The following is an 18,942-nucleotide window of genomic DNA, read 5'->3' as shown; positions in this document are numbered from 1 at the left end:
AAAAATAGGAGAAAAGGCAGTAGCTTGAAAAGCACTTTTGCGTTGAGGCTTACCAGCTTGCTAGGCCTGGTGTGAATAAGCCTGGGTTAGTCCACTGGAGGATACAAGACCACATCTCACTGGACAGTTAACCAGACACCAAAGAGCTCACTAGCCACCAGAGAGCTAACCAGCCACCAGCCAACCCAGCAGCCAATCATAAGCACATGCAAGAACCACAGCAAAGATCCCCTGAGAAACACTACCCAGCTAAACACAGCCTAAATTGTTGACCTACACATTTTTTTTAGCTAAATACATAGTTGCTGTTTGAGGAAGAAAAAAAGGAAAACAGAAATCATTCATCACTCAAAATCCTTCCACTCAGAAAGAACCAATGGTGAATTTATATAAGTTGTGTGTTATATGTGTAAACATGTGTGTATGCACATACACACATATATACACTCACATGTTAGAGGTATATGTACTGGGTTTAAGCTTCTTTTCTGGTCAGAAAAATGTATTTCTCTGGTTTCACTTGGAGTGTTTTCATAATAGTGTTCTGTCATATGTTTGCACACTTTTTTTTAGCCTCAATGCCTTGTTGTGGGGCATTTTGGTTGTTTTCAATATCATAATATTGATATTGCGATATTAAAAAATCAGCAGTGAGATGAATACTCTGTGGACATACATAATGCACAACCATGATTATTTTGTTAGGATGAATTTTGAGACATGAAATATATGGATGAACGTTATAGAAAATAAATTTCCAGATTTCTTAAAAGCATTAACTGAATCCTCTTTAAAATGAGGGGTGGGGAGTAAGTTTCTTTTTACATCCGGTCACTAAGTTATACTGTTTTTTGAATCTTGCGTGGTTTCACTGTAAAAATCATTTGACTAACCACCTTGGTGAGCAAAGAAAGAAATCTACTGGCAATGAAAGCAGATATTAATGGGTATATTCTTTTTATAGATGAGTGACACACAAATGCAACCCAATAGGACAAATATTTATTGCTACAGTTCCAATGTCTGCCTAGTCTATAAAATGTAGCAGAGTTTTCAGTGCCTGTGGTGAAATGCAGCATATATTTGAGAGAGAAAACAGGCACTAAGAGCTTTATATGTTAATTATGAACCACAAAATTGTCTACACATAAAGACCTCCAAAATATTTCATTTTATCCACACTCTTGAAAAAATAATATTAAAGTCTATTTATTGTCCATCTCCATCTATTTTAAATACCAGCCAATCTATGAATGGCACATATCATTACAATGATATGAATTTAGCTGAAGGCTATCATTACAATGGCATGAATCAACACTCTTTTTATTAAGTAAGGCTTCATCATAGCTAAGTATTTTGGACTTCAAGCTAAGAAGCCCCTTGTTCTTTTCAACTAAGGAGTAAGTAGATGTCTAGTCCCTCTTATTCACTGCAATGCAAGTATGACCTGGGTCTTCTGTGTGCCCATGGATGGGGAAAAAGAGAAATATTTCCCTAAGGAGACTATAGCACGAAGCTTATACCCAACGTGATGATTATAGATGAGAGCATTTGGCTAATGTCCAATAACCAGTGACTTACTGGGTGACTAATATCTTTGGGGTATCTCTTGTAAGCATAGAGAGTTTAGTTGCCATTAATAACATATTTAATGGAGTTTTGACAGTTCTTGGCAATTCTCTGTAAATACTCTTTTGAGAATTAGAAGAATTTTGAATCAGGGTGTAGGCAACCAATAACTAGCCTTCTAGGTTGATCTCTAAGCATTAGTTATTTCTACAAAGTTAGAGAAGCTTGTCAGTAGACTACATTGTCCTTACACACAAAGCTTCCCTTTTTGATTCCTGGAGTGTGTACATGTGTTGTGTATGTGTTTTCAAGTGGATAGTGTATATGACTAGTAGAGCATCTCCAACAATATCACAATTGGAAGATACAGTTCTACTAAATCCCCCAAAACTGCTGCTGCTCCTTGAACTTCATACACAAACAGTGGGAATAAACAGTATAACATTCTAACAAAGAAGCCAAATCAGTGTGAAATTGAGCATTGAGAGCAAATTGTAAAAGATACTGCCACTGTATTTTGATAATTGTCTGAAAACTAATTTTATTTCTATTAATTGTGGCCACTGTGATCAGGAACCTACTTTTCCCCACCCCCTGCTTCAACCACCCCTACCCCTTGACATGCAAACAAAAGGCTTATTAATGTAGCACAAAGAGGAGTGGTTTTAATCTTGCAAGAATAGGAGTATTTTTTCCTCTTTCATATGCAGAGCACTGCATGAGTGTTGCAGACAGCACTGATGACAAAAATGATTCAAATGTCCTATTGGCCTGGCCCCCTGACATATGCTTATGTGCACACCAAACACACACACACACACACACACACACACACACACACACACACACCCCTTCCTGCTAGCAAGAGATTCTAGTAAACATGATTTTTTCCCACATTTTATTTTCAAAAAAAAGAATCTCCGTGAGCTTTATGGTTTTAGCATTGATATCTAAAATATTGTATTTAGCAAAAAACAAAAATCTCTCTTGCTCTTTCTTTCTCTGTGTCTGTGTGTGTATGTGTGTGCCTCTACCTCTGCCTCTGCCTCTCTCTCGCATCTTCTGGAAAGAAGAACATCTAATGCATTTTTAAAGTTTCTCTGTCTTATAATCTAGATAGAGTAGATTTAGAGCATTCTAAATCTAAGATCTATGATTGAATTATATCTCCCCCACCCCCAAAATATGGATTAAGTTTTTTTTTTTAAGCAAAGACTCTCTTTTATCTTTGGATTTCTCACTTGAGGAATATAAGGCCTGGACATTCCTGTGATATTTTATTTGTAGATACAAAAAAATAGAATGAAATTGTGGGCAAGCAAATCTTTCAAGCATATAAATGGAAATGAAAGTAAGATAGCACAGTAATTAACACAGATGAAAATACTTGGTACTCTTCCCTAGAATTCTTGTGGGTGATAAATTGCCTTAGCTGGAAACTATATTTTCAAGTTGTAAATCTTTGTATGACTAATGACTTCCCTGTATTTTGCAATGAAATTTGAGAACAAATATTAATATGTAGTCTTTATTTATCTATAAAATTATAATACCAGAGCAACAGCATGAGCCTGCACATAAAATTAGGGCCACAAATTATTACTTGATGGCCATTTTACCCACTTAAGTACATAGGTAGACAGAAATGCAGGATGGCTAAAGTTCACAGCCCCTCATCTTGTCAAGTGGTTAAAAGATTTCCATTGAAGGGAAAATACTTATTTTAATTTGAATCTTCTTAATGTATAATATTTCAATTGACTGAAAAGAATGATCAGAGCCATCTTGCAAGCATCTTTGAACAGTGCATTTGCCCTACTTAAATTAGTATGTCTACTGGAGAATGTTTTTATAAGTGGGTATCTCCAATTTCTCACATATCACAGGTGCTCCAGCCCACTGTTAAACTGGAGAATGGCACATCAGAATAATAGTATTTGTTACCTTCTAAGGGTATCTGTAGTGAGGTGCTTTCTCAGTTCAAAAGTTACCTGGAGGGATTTACCTCAGAACTTAGAATAGCCCTCGCACATAGCTATTAATTCTTAGGTACCACTCATTTTTTTAAAGGAGATGGCTTAGTTTTGAGCCAGAGTTGCCTCCATAGTCCAAGGGCTAAAGATAACCAATACCAGAAAACTGGTTTTGATTCACAGTTCAACAGTTCCTAAATCTTGAGTCTAATTATATCAGCCACCTCATGATATGAGAGAAACATGTGAAATCAAAGGGCATTGATATATTATAAAAAATACAAGAACTGTGAAACTTTTAATTCTTAGAATTTAGTCAGAGTCTAAATGCCCATCCCTCAGGGATGCTGCAAAGGAACTTTTTTTCCCCTTCTTTTTAAAGATGTGGCACACAAGTAAGGATTAGATACATAAATGGTCTATGTACACATGAAGTTTGGGCCTCTCACTGGTCCTCACTTCCCCTGGTTTAGGATCAGGTACCCTTAGTGATGTTATGTGTCCCCCTCCCACTCCTCCTGGCAGTATCTCACTACTGCTGATTTCTCTCTTGTAGTTTTGTGATTAATATTCAGGACCCACTTATGAGTGAGAACATGTAGTATTCAGTCCTTTGTTTCTGTGATAGATCACTGACTGTGATAGATTCTAAACCCATCCAAGTTACTCTGAAGGCCATAATTTTGCGTTTATGGCTGTGTACTATTCCATGTATATGTACCACAGGTTTTGGGTTTTTTTTTAATCCAGTCCACTTTCGATGGGCAGCATGGTTGGTTCTATGTTTTTGCTACTGTGAATAGTGCTGCAATAAACATGTGTGCGTGGGTATCTTGTTTGTAGAATGATTTATGTATCTCCAGGTATATTCCCAGAAGGGGGGTTGCTGGGTCATATGGAAGGTCAATTTCTAGATCATTTAAAAATAGCCACAGTTTTCCATAGAGGTCGTACTAGTTTACACTCCCACCAACAGTGTAGGAGTGTTCCCTTTTCTTCGCAAGATATGCTGTAAAGGAGATTTCTATCCTGAGTGTATCCTCTACGGTCTTTTCCAGCTTTCTGATTCTGTGATTTGTAGGTAGATTTTTAAAATATGAATATTTGGGTCATAGTCTTATCCTGATAATTTTTACAGTTTTCTTCTATAGACACGTGTGAATTTAAAAATGTTCCCTTAGGTAATGTGACAAAATATAGCCCAAAATTCTATACTAAAACAACTGAGTGAACAAACAGGGTAAACTTTTATTGATTTCCCCATTTTATCATCCCCTTTATACTAATTTATATTCTATTTAATTAAAAATGAATCTGTCAATTTCTGAAATGGAATAGTGGTTTATATACCACTAAAACTCCCACAAAGAACAATTGTAAATTCTGGGGAAAATATAACATAACTGCCATTTGAAGGAACTGGAGAGGAAATAACAGTCATCAGAAAATAGAGGGTAAAAAAAAAAAAGAAAGAAAATAGAGGGTGCTTTACCTTTAAGAAGGAAATCACACTGGTTGAGGATCACCATCATATATCTCTCACCCTGACACCAATCCTTAGTCTGAGCATCATGGGGGTAGAGGGGAGTTTATAAGCAGACTTACAAGCTTTCCCCATCTATGGCTACCTCTTTTCCAGGATTTTCCTCCTCAAATTCCACTCACTACAGCAGCTCCAAATTTCATTCTCTAATACAGGAGACAGTAAAGTTTTTGTGTAAAGTGCCAGAAAATAAATATTTCAGACTTTGTAGGCCACATGCAACCTTTGCTGTATTTGGGGGGGGTGGTTTTTATGCTCTTTTAAAAATGTAAAAACCATTCTTAGCTTGAGGATCCTACAAAACAAGCCAGATTTGGCTTGCAGGCAATAATTTGCCTACCCCCAATCTAACATATTAAGCAAGTAAGACTACTTCATCTAACATACATGTATTTGGATTCCCAGAAGGAGAGGGGAGAGAGAATGAAGCACAAAAAAAGCATTTGAAGATTTCAGATTTGATGAAAGATCTCAGATTTGATGAAATGCATCAATGTACAGATCTAAGAATCTCCATAAGCTCCTGGATATATAAATACATAAAAACAAACGGGCAACAAAAACAACAACAAAAACCAAGCATCTCATAATCAAATTTTTGAAAAATAAAGGTAAATACAAATTCTTAAAAATAACCCTGTTTTTACAATACTAACACTAAGTCAACTGCACAATGTCAAGGATGCATATCATCATCCCTATAGCAAACACTAGAAAATAATACAAAGAGAACAAGTTTAAACATCATTAGAGAAATTTAAAGGGAATACTTTTTTTTTTTTTTTTTGAGTTGGAGTCTCACTCTGTCGCCCAGACTGGAGTGCAGTGGCTGCTCGTGGCCACCGCAGCCTCGACCTGCTGGGCTCCGGCGATCCTTCCGCCTCAGCCTTCCAAGTAGCTGGAATTACAGGCATGCGCTACCACGCCCGGCTGATTTTTTGATTTATTGTATAGATGAGGTCTCGCTGCCCAGGCGGGTCTCAAACCCTCGGGCTCAGGCAATCCACTCACCTCAGCCTTCCAAAGCGCGGGATTACAGACTGAGCCACCGAGCCCGGCGGGAATACTTTTAAAAGATATATTAATCCAAAAGAAGACAGAAAAGGAGAAAAAAAAACAAAAGATGAAATGGAGCCATAGACTACAAATTGAAAATCAAAATGATAGGCATAAATCTGAACACATCAATAATTATTTCAGTGGTACATATACACGAGCAAATACTGCGCAGCCACACAGAAGGACAAAATTATGAACTTCGCAACCATTTGGATGGACTTAGAGTCTATAATACTCGGTAATCTATCACAGAAACCAAGAACTGAGTACCACATGTTCTCACTCATAAGCAGACCTTGAACAATTATTATAATATTATAAGAAAGGAACTAGGGCAGGACTCAGTGGCTCAGCCTGTAATCACAGCACTTTGGGAGTCTGAGGCAAGTGGACTACCTGAGCCCGCGGGTTGGAGACCAGCCCAGGCAACTTGGCAAGACTTCATCTCTACAATAAATCAAAAATTAGCCTGTAGTTCCAGCTACTTGGAAGGCTGAGGCGGAAGGATCAGCGGGGCCCAACAGGTTGACACTGGGATGGCCATGAGCGTACCACTCCACTCCAGCCTGGGCAAAAGAGTTAGACTCCAACTCAAAAAATAATAAAATAAATAAAGTCTGCTCTAGACTTTTTTTTTTTAACAATCCCACAGCATTTATTGTCATCTTGTAATAACATAAGGGTAATCAAAACAATATGAACAAATGTTTTTGAACTATACTCCAAACAAAGGACACCTAAAACACAAAACTATATTGCTCTCTCAAAAATTTCTCACTTCATTGATCATTTCTAGTTGGAGACACTTTGCAGCAGGGTAATATTATCTCCTTTTAGCATGATCCAACACAATTGTTTTCTTGACTGTGTTTTAGAATGAATCTCTTCTGCATAATCTAATACAAGGTTCATATACTCATCAAAGCCAATGATACAGGCCGCTATCCTCATATTCACTTGCTCATAAAGCCACACCTGAATCCAGGATTTGTTTTTCAAGTATCCGAAGATGAGGTTGATGGTCTGCACCATCACCTTCTGCACTTTCTGGCTCTGGTCACAGTAAGCCACGGTGGAATAATCTCACAAACAGCACACATGCCTAGACTTTTTTAGAAAAAAAAAAGGGATTGGCGGTAGTTGGAAACTGCCAGGGAAACAGGTGTGATGAGGGTCACACCTCATCAACAAGGGTACTTGCATAATGTACATTTGTATACCTAACCCTGAATTGTACCCCCACATCTTTAAAATAAAAAATTTTAAAGTTTTTTTTTTAAAAAAAGGACATTTCATACTATTAAATGGTTACTATATCAGGAAGACTGGCAATCATACTTAATAATATGCAGTAGCTAATAATAGCTAATAGTACTACTTCAGAAAAAGCTGGTGAAACTAAAAAGAGAAATTGACAAATCCAAAATCATAGTTGGATATTCCAATATTCCCTCTTCATAACTAATAGAAACACTAGAGAAAAATTTTGTAAGGGCATAGAAGATTTGAACAACATTGTCAACCAATTGGACTTAATTGATAACTTTTTTTTTTTTTTTTCTGAGTTGGAGTCTCACTCAGTCGCCCAGACTGGAGTGCAGTGGCCGCTCCCGGCCACCGCAGCCTCGACCTGCTGGGCTCCGGCGATCCTTCCTCCTCAACCTTCCAAGTAGCCGGAATTACAGGCATGCGCTACCATGCCCGGCTAATTTTTTGATTTATTGTAGAGATGAGGTCTCCCTGCCCAGGTGGGTCTCGAACCCGCCGGCTCAGGCAATCCACTCACCTCAGCCTCCCAAAGGCGCGGGATTACAGGCTGAGCCACCGAGCCTGGCTTTTAATTGATAACTTTAAAGGAATACATATTATTTTCTTTTTTTTTTTTGAGTTGGAGTCTCACTCTGTCGCCCAGACTGGAGTGCAGTGGCCACTCCCAGCCACCGCAGCCTCGACCTGCTGGGCTCCGGCAATCCTTCCGCCTCAGCCTTCCAAGTAGCCAGAATTACAGGCATGCGCTACCACGCCCAGCTGATTTTTTTATTTATTGTAGAGATGAGGTCTCGCCTGCCCAGGCTGGTCTCGAGCCCACAGGCTCAGGCAATCCACTCACCTCAGCCTCCCAAAGGCAAGGGATTACAGGCTGAGCCACTGAGCCCGGCTTTCATATTATTTTCAAATGCACATATAATATGTTCACTGAGAAAGAATGTATACTGGGTCATAGAATAAGTCAATAAATTTCAAAACTAAGTGATATAAGTCAGACAAAGAAAGATAAATACTGTATGATCTCACTTGTATAAGAATTCTAAAAAATCAAAGTTATAGAAACAAAGAGTAGAATCAGAATGGCTACTAGGGGCTATAGAGAGGGAAAAATGGTTAGATATTGGTCAAAGGGTACGAACTCTCAGTTATAAGTTCTAGGGATTTGCACAGCATGGTGATTATAGTTAACAATACTGTGTTGAATACTTGACATTTGCTGAGAAAGTGCACCTTAAATGTTCTCACCACAAAAAAAAGAAAAAAGAAATGATGTGAGGTGATGAATAGGTTAATTAGAAGATATGGGGTCATCATTTCACAATGTATATGTATATTGAAACATCACATTGTACAGTAAATATATTCTATTTTAATTATCAGTTATGCCTCAATAAGTCTGCAAAAAAAAGAATATATCATAAATTGCTCCATGGCTCACACCTTTAATCTAAGCACTTTGGAAGGCTGAGGCAAGAGAATTGCTTGAGCCCAGGAGTTCAAGACCAGTAACATAGCAACACAGCAAGATCACAGCTCTACAAAAAATCAAAAAATTAGCCAGGCATAGTGGTATGTGCCTGTAGTCCAGCTATTCAGGAGGCTGAGGTGGAAGAATTGCCTGAGCCCAGGAGGTGGAGGCTGTGGTGAGCCATGATCATGCCACTGCACTCCAGACTGAGCAACAGAGTGAGATTCCAACTCAGCTCTCTCTTATCTCTCTCTCTCTCTGTGTGTGTGTGTGTGTGTGTGCGTGTGTGTGTGTGTGTGTGTGTGTGTCTGATTTTTTTTTTTTTTTGGAGTTGGAGTCTCACTCTGTTGCCCAGGCTGGAGTGCACTGGCACACTCACGGCCACCCCAGCATCGACCTGCTGGACTCTGGCGATCTTTCTGCTTCAGCCTTTCAAGTAGCCAGAACTCTAGTCGCATACCACCATGCCTGGCTAATTTTTGATTTATTGTAGAGATGGGTCTTGCCAAGTTGCCCAGGCTGGTCTCGAACCCGCAGGTTCAGGCAATTCACTCCCTTCAGTCACCCAAAGTGCTGGGATTACAGACTGAGCCACTGAGCCCAACTGTATGTAAATTTTTAAATAGAAAAATATGTTCATGAATTTGGAACTTTTAAACACCCTCAAGTCTCGAGCATTTAGCCCATGTGCCAAAACAAAACAAAACAAACAAAAAAGGGAAGCTAGAAAATATTTCAAACTGTGTTACAATGAATATATGGCATATAAGCCTTTGTGGGATGAAGCTAAAGCAGTACTTAATGGGAATCTTGAAGGTGTAAAGGCTTATATAAGAAAGAAAGAAAGAAAGATTAAAATCAATAATCTAAACTTCCAAATTAAAGAGTTAGAAAAAGAGGGCTCAAATAAATCCAAAATATGTAGAAGGAAGAAAACAATAAAGCTAAGAGGAGAAATTAGTTGGCTAGAAAATAAACAATACAAAATTGTTTTACTGTAAAGATTAATGCAATTGATAAAGCCCTGTTAATATTGATCAACAGAAAATAAAACATAAAGTACCAGTATCACTATAATGACTTCACTGGCCATGCACAACAAAGAATACAGACATTTCAAAATTAGTTAAGAAAAGTCACTAACAAACTACTACAATGAGCAACAACAGCAATCCCTGGGGAGGAGCAGAATCTAATTTTCAGAGTGGCCATATGATTTTCAAACTGTCTAGTTTTCAACAAAAAAATCATGAGGCATACAAAGAAGTAAGAATGTATGACCAATACATAAGGGGAAAAGACAATTAATAGAAACTGTCCCTGAGGAAGATCAGACATTGGAATTACTAGACAAAGACTTTAAATCAGCTATTTAAAATCTGGTAATAGAGCTGCAGGAAACTTTGTCCAGAAATCTGAAGGAAATCGTGAGAAGTATATAAAGACTATTAATCAAGAGATAGAAATTACAAAGAAAAAGTAGATAATTCTGGAATTAAAAAGTATAATAACCAGAATTTTAAAATTTAACTAGAGGCACTCACTCACAGATTTATGTGAAAAGAATCACATGAAAGTATCTGTAAGCCTGAAGATAGGTCAACTGAGAGTGTTCAGTCTGAGGAACCAGAAGAAAAAAAAAATGAGGATAAATAAATTAAAGAGAATGTAAGAGATCTGTGAGACACCACCAAGCATATCAAATATGCTTAATGGAAGTCCCAGAAAGGAAGGGAGAAAAAGAATGTTTGAAGAAATAGTGGCTGGAAATTTATCAAAACTGATTTTTAAAAATACATTAATCCACACTCCCAATGAACTAAATAAACTCCAAGTAGGATAAACTCAAAAAGATTCACAGCAAGGCACATTATAATGAAACTGTCAAAAGTCAAAGACTAAGAAAGAATCTTGAAAGCAGCAAGAGAAAAGCAACTCATTGTACAAAGCATCTTGAATAACATTAATAGTTAAATTCTCACTGGAGGCTAGAAACAGTGGAGTGCTATTCTGAAGTGTTGAAAGAAATGATAATTGTCAACCAAGCATTCTCATCCAGCAAAACTATCTTTGAAAATTGCAGGAGAAATTAACACATTCCCAGTGAAAACAGAAAAACTGGCATCACTAGAGTAGACATGCCCTAGAAGAAATGCTAAAGGGAGTCCTGGGTCCTTTAGCCTAAAATAAAACTACACCATAGAATAATTTGAATCCACACAAAGAAATAAAGAACACTGGTAAAGGTAACTATATAGGTTATTATAAAAGTCAGTATTAATGGTGTTTTTTATTTGTGACTCCTCTTTATTCCTATCTTATTTAAAAGACAGTTGTGTAAAATAATAATTATAAATCTATGCTAATAGGCACAGAATGCATAAATATGTAATTAATAACAATAACAAAATAATGGGAATAATGAAACTATATAAGAGCAAAGCTTTTGTAGACTATTGAAATTAAGTTGCTAATTATATCCAAACTAAATTCTGTTTGTATTTATTTTTTATTTTAAAGATGTAGGGCAAAAGTCAGGACTAGGCCGAACTAAATTTGTATAAATTAAGATGTTAATTGCAATTTCAAAGGAAACAGAAAGAAGGAAATATTAAAGATCAGAGTGCAAACAAATGAAATCGTGAATAGAAAAACAACAGGGAGAATCAAGATAATAAATAGTTGGTTCTGTGAAAGATTAACATAATTGATAAACCTCCAGCTAGACTGACCAAGAAAAAAGAGAGAAGACTCAAATTACTAAAATCAGAAAGGAAATGTGGGTGTATTTAGGCTTTACAGAACTAAAAAGAGTTATAAAATAATACTATAAACAATAGTATGCCAATGAAATAGATAACCTAGATGAAATAAACAAATTCCTAGAAACACATGAAATAATAAAAATAGCTCAAGAAAAAATAGAAAATCTGAAAAACCTACACAAACTAAAGAGATTAAATCAATAATCAAAAGAATTCTAAGAAAGAAAATTTCAAAACCGGATTACTTCACTGGTGAATTTTATCAAACTTTTAAAGAAGAATTAAAATCAAACTTTCTCAAATTTTTCTAAAAAATAGAAGAAGAAACATTCATTGATGAGGCCTGTTGGATTAAAGACTTAAATGTAAAACCTAAAACTGCAGAACTCCTAGAAGAAAGCATAGGGGAAAACCTCTATGACATTGGTCTTGGCAATAATTTTCTTGGATATGACACCAAAAGCACAGGAAACAAAAGCAAAAATCAACAAGTATGACTACATCAAACTAAGACGTTTCTACATAGCAAAGGAAACAATCAACAAAATGAAAAGGCTACCCACAAAATGGAAGAAAATATTTGCAAATCATGCATCAAACAAGGTTTGAATATCCAAAATATATACAGAACCTATACAACTCAATGTCAAAGAACAAAGAACTTATTAAAAATGGGCAGAAGACATGAATAGACATTTTTTTCAAAATAGACATACAAATGGTTAAGTATATTAAAAGTTTATCAACATTACTAATCATTAGAAAAATGCAAATCAAAACCAAAATAAGATATCATCTTATTCATGTTATAATGACTTTTACTGAAAAGTCAAAAGAAGGGTTGGCAAGAATGTAGAGAAAAGGGAAACCTTGTATACTGTTAGTGGAAATGTAGATTGGCACAACCATTATGGAAAACTATATGAAGATTCCTCAAAAAATTAAAAATAAAACTGTAATATAAGCCAAGAATCCCACTTCTGGGCATATATCCAAATGAAATGAAATCAGTATCTCAAAGAGACATTGGTAGTCCCATGCTCATTGCAGAATTATTTACAATAACCAAGATATGGAATCAACCTAAGAGTCCATCAACAGATGAACTGATAAAGAAAATGGTGTGTGTGTGTGTGTGTGTGTGTGTGTGTGTGTGTGTGTGTGTGTGTGTTTATACACATAATGGAATATTATTCGGCGTTAAAAAAGAAGGAAATTCTGCCATTTGTAACAACATGAATGAATCTGAAAAAACAGTTTGTCAAGTAAAATAAGCCAGACACAGAAAGATAAATACCACATGATTTATATGTAGAACCTGAAAGAGTTAAACTTATAGAAATAGAGAGTAGAAAGGTTTAGGGGGGTGAAGGAAATGGAGAGAAGCTATTCAAAGGGTATAAACTTCCAGTTATAAAATGAATGAGGTCTGAAAACCCAATGTACAGCATAGTGACTATAGTTAATAATACAGTACTCTATACTTTTTATTTGCTAAGAATAGACCTTAAGTGTTCTCATCACACAAACAAAAAAGGTAACTATGTGAAGTGGTGAATCTGTAAATTAACTTGATATGATAATCATTTCACAATGTATACACATATCAAAATATCACGCGTACACCTTAAATATATAAAATCTTTATTCATCAATTATACCTCAATAAATCTAGAAAAAAATAAGAATAAGTAGTATGGTATAACTTCTGGTCTTTTAAATCAGTATTTTTATTCAATTTCCTCTAACTATAACACCAAAATTGTCAAAGTAGAATTAGGAAAAATATTCTTCATCATTTTGTCAGTGAAGAAACAAAAAAATACTTTAATCTTGGATTTTTAAAAAATGGGTCAAGCCATTTATTCTAGGAATGAATACTGTCTCTCCTTGCAAAGATCACTTTCTCCAATGTGCAAAAAGCAAATTTGGTATACATATAAATTTCTTAGTAAAGATATGTAATCTTGCAAAATCAACTAACCCCTCCCTAAAAAATTCCCTAAAAAACAAATATATATTTTGTGTTTTGTAAAATTTTGAGGTAATACTTATGTGGCCATGTTCAGATCTCTGCTAGGTTTACAAAGATTCCTATTCTTCAGGAAACTGCTGCTACTTAGTAGATGGTTTCTTGAAAGTAAAGATACTAGTCAAGATACCTCTAACTCAGTAGGGGCTAAGAGTTTACTTCAGAAGATTCTTACAGCATATGGAAATCTGTCCAAAGGACAGAAGAATTTTGGCTGGCACATTTGCTTTCTTGTCTCTATTTATACAGGGTTGAGTTATTTCTGTAGCAAACATACAATTTGCTCAGCAGTTAATATCATTTCCCTTTCTCCAGGAGGGTCTCTGTTATATGACCTAAAAGTGATAGGTGCATATTTTGTCAGTGTTTTCATAAAATCTTTTTAAAACTGTCTTTTCAGTCAAGAGGCTCCCAAAAGGGTCAAGTGTTGTCAAGCCTGCGTTTTTTCTAATTTCATTCACTAACAACACTTGAAATGCAAGGTCTTATTTTATTTGGAGAAATCTCAAAGAGTAGACACCATTTATTCCATACATATTCTCTGAGCAGCAACTATATGCAGGGCCTGGCAGAGAGGAGAACATCCATGTCTATCCTCAAACACTCACACTCCAGCAATGAGATTTGTTTTTTATTCATGAATATTAGATTAGACCATATGACATTGCAATTTTTATGGGTAAAAAATGGTAGATTAATGGCAATTTTATATGGATGCCCTAAATTAAATTGAAGGGGAAAAGTGATCAGTCCAATGCAGCCCAGAAAAAAAGGAGAGAGCACTTTCAGATGGGGTTATAAGGTGGTGGGGAAGAGGAGAATAGAGGAATGACTATTACTGCCTCTTCGTGACTCATTTGTTTGTTCCCTTTGTACTCATCATAAAATTCATTGTCTGCCAATCCAGATTAGATAAATACTTTATTTTTACTTCAAGGGGGAGAAATGTAAAAATAAGAGCTATGACAGAGAGCATTGGTGTGGAACCACTCACTATCTGAGCCTGTGGGAAAAGCATTGTGTGAGACTGGAATGTCTCTAGTTAGAGCACTTACCCAGGGTGGAAGGCAGGGTGATCTGCACTCTGAAAACCAAGGGATGTTTGTCTTGAAGATACACAAAGCCCCCAGAATTGCAAACGAAAGTATGTATGCATTTGGATCATGCTATGGTTTGAATGTGTTTCCTCCAAAATTCATGTTGAAACCTAATTTCCATTGTGGTGGAATATGAAGTAATTCAACCATGAGCTCTCCACACTCACAAATGGATTAGTGCCTTATGAAAAGACCTGAGGGATGAATTTGCCCTTCCCATCCCTTCTGCCAAGTGAGGACACAGTGTTTCTCCTCTCTGGAAGATGCAGCAACAAGGTATCATCTTGGAAGTGGAGAGCAGATCCTCATCATACACCAAATGTTGGCATCTTGATCTTGGACTTCTCGGCCTTCAGAATTATGAGAAATAAATTTGTGATCTTTATAAATAATCTAGCACTGGGTATTTTGTTATAGCAGCACAGACTAAGATGGATGGGATATTACATGCATTTTCCTGGGGGTAGGAAGACATGGAAAGAGTCTTCAATGTTCATCAGAATTTTAAAAGGTCTGTGACTTAAGATCAGTTAAGTACCATAAAGGTATGTGCATACGTACTTTTGTGAATGAGAATAAGTGTACTTGTAGAGAAATTGTGATCAGTGCCATGGTGTCAAAAGAAGGAAAGGTTACTTTTAGTGCGATGGATCAGTGAAAAGTTTGAGAGGGATCTTTGGCATCCAAAGTTGGGAGATTTTCTGCAGTGGATGTGGTGAGAAGTATTGAAGTCTAGTACTAGAGCAGTGTACTAGATAGAAAGGAGGGGAGGAGACCCACACAAAAGCTGCAGAGGTAGAACTGGCAAGTTAACTGATGAACAGAGAAGCTAAGAGATGGAAGATTTGAAGTTGTTGCTAACATTTTAAACCTAGGTGAATGGGAGAATCAATTTCCCACTTATGGAAATCTCAAAGTGTCAAGCATTTCATTACAAAAGCCATGCTTCTGTTTTCTTCTCCTTTAAAATAAAAATACAAGCTGGGCATGGTGGCTCATGCCTATAATCCCAGCACTTTGGGAGGTAGAGGCGAGAGGATTGCCTGAGTCCATGGGCTCAAGACCAGCCTGGACAACAATACATAAAAAAATGAGCCAGGTGTTGTGGTGCACACCTGCAATTTCAGCTACTTGGAAGACTGAGATGGAAGAATCACCTGAGTCCAGCAGGTTGAGGCTGCGGTGGCCATGAACATGCCACTGCACTCCAGCCTGGGTGACAGAGTGAGACTCCAACTCAAAAATAAAATAAAATAAAAATATAGGATTGACATTTTGGCATTAAATTATTTATAATGGAAGATTTCAAACATATGCCACAATAGAGATAATAATACATTGAATTCCCTGTGTCCATCACCCAGTTTCAACAATTATCAATATCTAAAGCCAGGTTTCTGGTAGCCTGCACTTAAATTCTCCAGATAGCCCATCTCCATGAATAGGCCTTTTTCTATGAACCCTAAAAGGGTATACAAAATTGTGTATGTTTGTGTGTAGTTTTAGAAACACACAGAGGAAGAATTCATAGTTTCTGAAAGGTTCTGTGACACAGCCTCATCCCATGCCCTGCTCCCCTCCCACAATAACTCATCCTCTTATAAAAAGAGAACTGTTTAAGACACAATCTCTGAAAGCTTGCACCCATGTTTAACAATAATTTTGATGAATTACTCTGATGCTTCAAGACTAGCGTATTAAGGAAAGAGGACACAGAATTACATTCTCACTTGGGAGCAGGGAGGTCTGGAACATGGAATGTGTTGCCCATAGAGGACACACCATCCACGAGTGTGGCCTAACCTGACTGAGAGAATTGGATATGTAGGTATGTATTGAAGTAGCAGGAAGTTGGAGGAGGAAGCTGAACAAGGAAAAGGGTGCTGATTGTATGAAATCTTCATTTATTCATTTAGCAAGTATTATTGACTGTCTATAATGCACCAGGTGCTATGCTAAGTCCTAGAGGCACAAAAACCATCTCTACTTTTGTGAAACTTATATTCTTTTTTTTTCTCTGTGTCTTTGGGTCTTGATTCTGAAGGCTTTCATGTACATGTTAGTGAAACTTATGTTCTAATGGGGAGCACAAATGTAATTCATATTATCATAAGAATAACCATATATTAACAAAATATGGTAGCTGTTAAAAATAAAAGACACAAGAGATAGTATATGCAAATGTCCAGTGCTGGGAATGAGTATGAAACTGTCTCTGCACCCTAAATGGCCACAATTAGCAGGAGCTAAAATCTTAAATATGCCTGATGTTCAGAGAGAGGAAAATTGCAGTGCCTGATGACATTTGAGAGGCAGGTAGGCAAAGGACAGATCTTGCTGGACATTGAAAGTCATAGTAAGAAATTTTGTCTTTGGGAACTATAGGAACCTTTTAAAATTTTAGATTTTTTACCTATAGGAAACTTTTAAAGTTTTTAAAGGGTCCGAAAGGAGGAAAAGTAAGTTGACGTGATCACATGCGCATTTAGAAAATGTGATTTTGCCTGGAATGTGCATATCAGATTTGGATAGAGAGCACAAGTACATGTGAAGCAACCGGTTAGGTGGCTCTTGTAGTTCAGGTGAGAGATAATGGCTTATGTATGTTAGGTTTGTGGTGGGAAAGATGGAGAGAATTAGATGCTGTGGGGTCTCTTCACATACTAAACAATTTTGACTCAAACCATTGCAATGGAAAATTTAAGCCTCATAACTCATGTACCTTTAAATGTTGCCACTTAAATAAAATAGAGTTTCCCAGTAGTTCAGCTGTTCAAGCTCAGATAGTAAGTGGCCAAATCAGGCCTTGAGCACAGACTCATTCTCAGGTTATATATACATACACGTATATAAACCACTGATTAATTCTATAAAAGCAGTTGATCAGGTGGACCTAAATAGTCTTAGCCTCAGTCAATTGGCACAAGTTATTGACTGCACACTGTGCAGAAAACACAAGTATCCCCACAAAAATAGCCTCAAGTATACAAAGAAATAAGCACCACCTCAATATTGTGTGATCCACTCAATGACTAAGTTCTAAATATTGAATAGATACTATTGAACCTAACACTTGGCTCTGCAAAATTGCCAAGGGCAATTCACAGTGTTGATATGCAGAGAAGTCTGAGTTTGATGGGGCAATTTCTAACTATTGGAATGAGAATGTGGGGAATGTCAATAGTCTTAGGTGTAAATAAAGGAAGCTTAATGAATCTTTCTTCTAAACCAAAAAATGTAGCAAGTCTGTTGATTTTCCTCATGATTCATCTTCTGCAGTGGTGTTTTTCTCCCTCTCTGTTAGGACCTAGATGAGACCAGCATTAATAAAGGGGTGAATAAAAGGATCTGAATAAAAGGGTCTAAACATGCCATCATATAAGGGTCTTTACTTCTGAAGGAAGTATGTGCACAATTTATCTCATGTGCCTCAGTTTACAGCAGCCCTCTAACAGGTCTGACTGACTCTGCTCTGCCAACTCTTGAGAATCCCCGGCACCTTGAATGGGCCAGCTAACTGCGTTCTCACTTACCTTGCAGATTGCTGCCTAGTTGCCTGTCTTCCAGCTCCATCTTTTCCAGAATTTTGCCAGTCTCCCATTCACTGTCTGCCATCTTTACCATGGCCCATTTCTGGGTTTGTGTCAACTTACTTACCATGGCCTATGTCCTTCATGCAGTATCACAAACACATTCAACCAATGGTTCTCAATCTTGGCTGTGTGTCAGAACCACTTAGTAAAACTTCTTACAAACGGACATTCCTTGATCTGAATTTGTGTTAGACCCTCTGGGGGCAGGTTCCAGAAATATGTATTTTTTAGAAAATTTTCAGATGTTTGGGACACAGTGGACCAGTGTTTTGGAATCCCTGCAAACTATTTGACTTTTTGTTCCACTTAGAGGTTTCAGATTCCCAGCAAAGGAAAAAGAGGTCAACACATTGCCCTTTATGCTCCTCTCAAGAAAATTTACTGCTTCCTAGAGCAAGGTATTAAATTAGAATAATACTACTACCCTAGATGATGTAGGGGAAACATAATTTTCCTCTCATAATAACAACTACCATTTATTGAGCACTTAGTATGTCACTATGCAAAATGCTTTGGACAATGTTTTGACTTAATCTTAACAATCCCATGGGGGATTTACATTGATTTACAT

At 36.9% G+C, this 18,942-nt stretch overlaps 1 protein-coding gene across 1 annotated transcript; it reads right to left on the bottom strand.

Moving 5' to 3' along the window:
* Nucleotides 1-6,939: 6,939 nt before the first annotated feature.
* On the bottom strand, nt 6,940-18,393 carry LOC110594536 (small nuclear ribonucleoprotein E-like). Its single transcript, XM_021706786.1, has 2 exons — nt 18,312-18,393; nt 6,940-7,229 (listed from the first exon to the last, which is right to left on the bottom strand). The coding sequence occupies exons 1-2, from the start codon at nt 18,391-18,393 to the stop codon at nt 6,940-6,942; spliced, it is 372 nt and encodes a 123-aa protein (XP_021562461.1).
* Nucleotides 18,394-18,942: the final 549 nt, after the last annotated feature.

Source organism: Carlito syrichta, unplaced genomic scaffold (assembly GCF_000164805.1).
Source record: "Carlito syrichta isolate Samal-C Ts95f unplaced genomic scaffold, Tarsius_syrichta-2.0.1 Scaffold316004, whole genome shotgun sequence".
In the NCBI taxonomy this organism is placed as follows: domain Eukaryota; kingdom Metazoa; phylum Chordata; class Mammalia; order Primates; family Tarsiidae; genus Carlito; species Carlito syrichta.
Note: the sequence above shows the minus strand (reverse complement) of the source record. Positions and strands in the feature narration are given on the sequence as shown.

Coding starts and splice junctions, on each gene's coding strand:
- LOC110594536 (XM_021706786.1), bottom strand. CDS start 18,393: ATGGCAGACAGTGAATGGGAGACTGGCAAAATTCTGGAAAAGATGGAG. Junction 7,230..18,311: donor ACTAGGCAGCAATCTGCAAG/GTAAGTGAGAAC, acceptor GCTGTTTGTGAG/ATTATTCCACCGTGGCTTAC.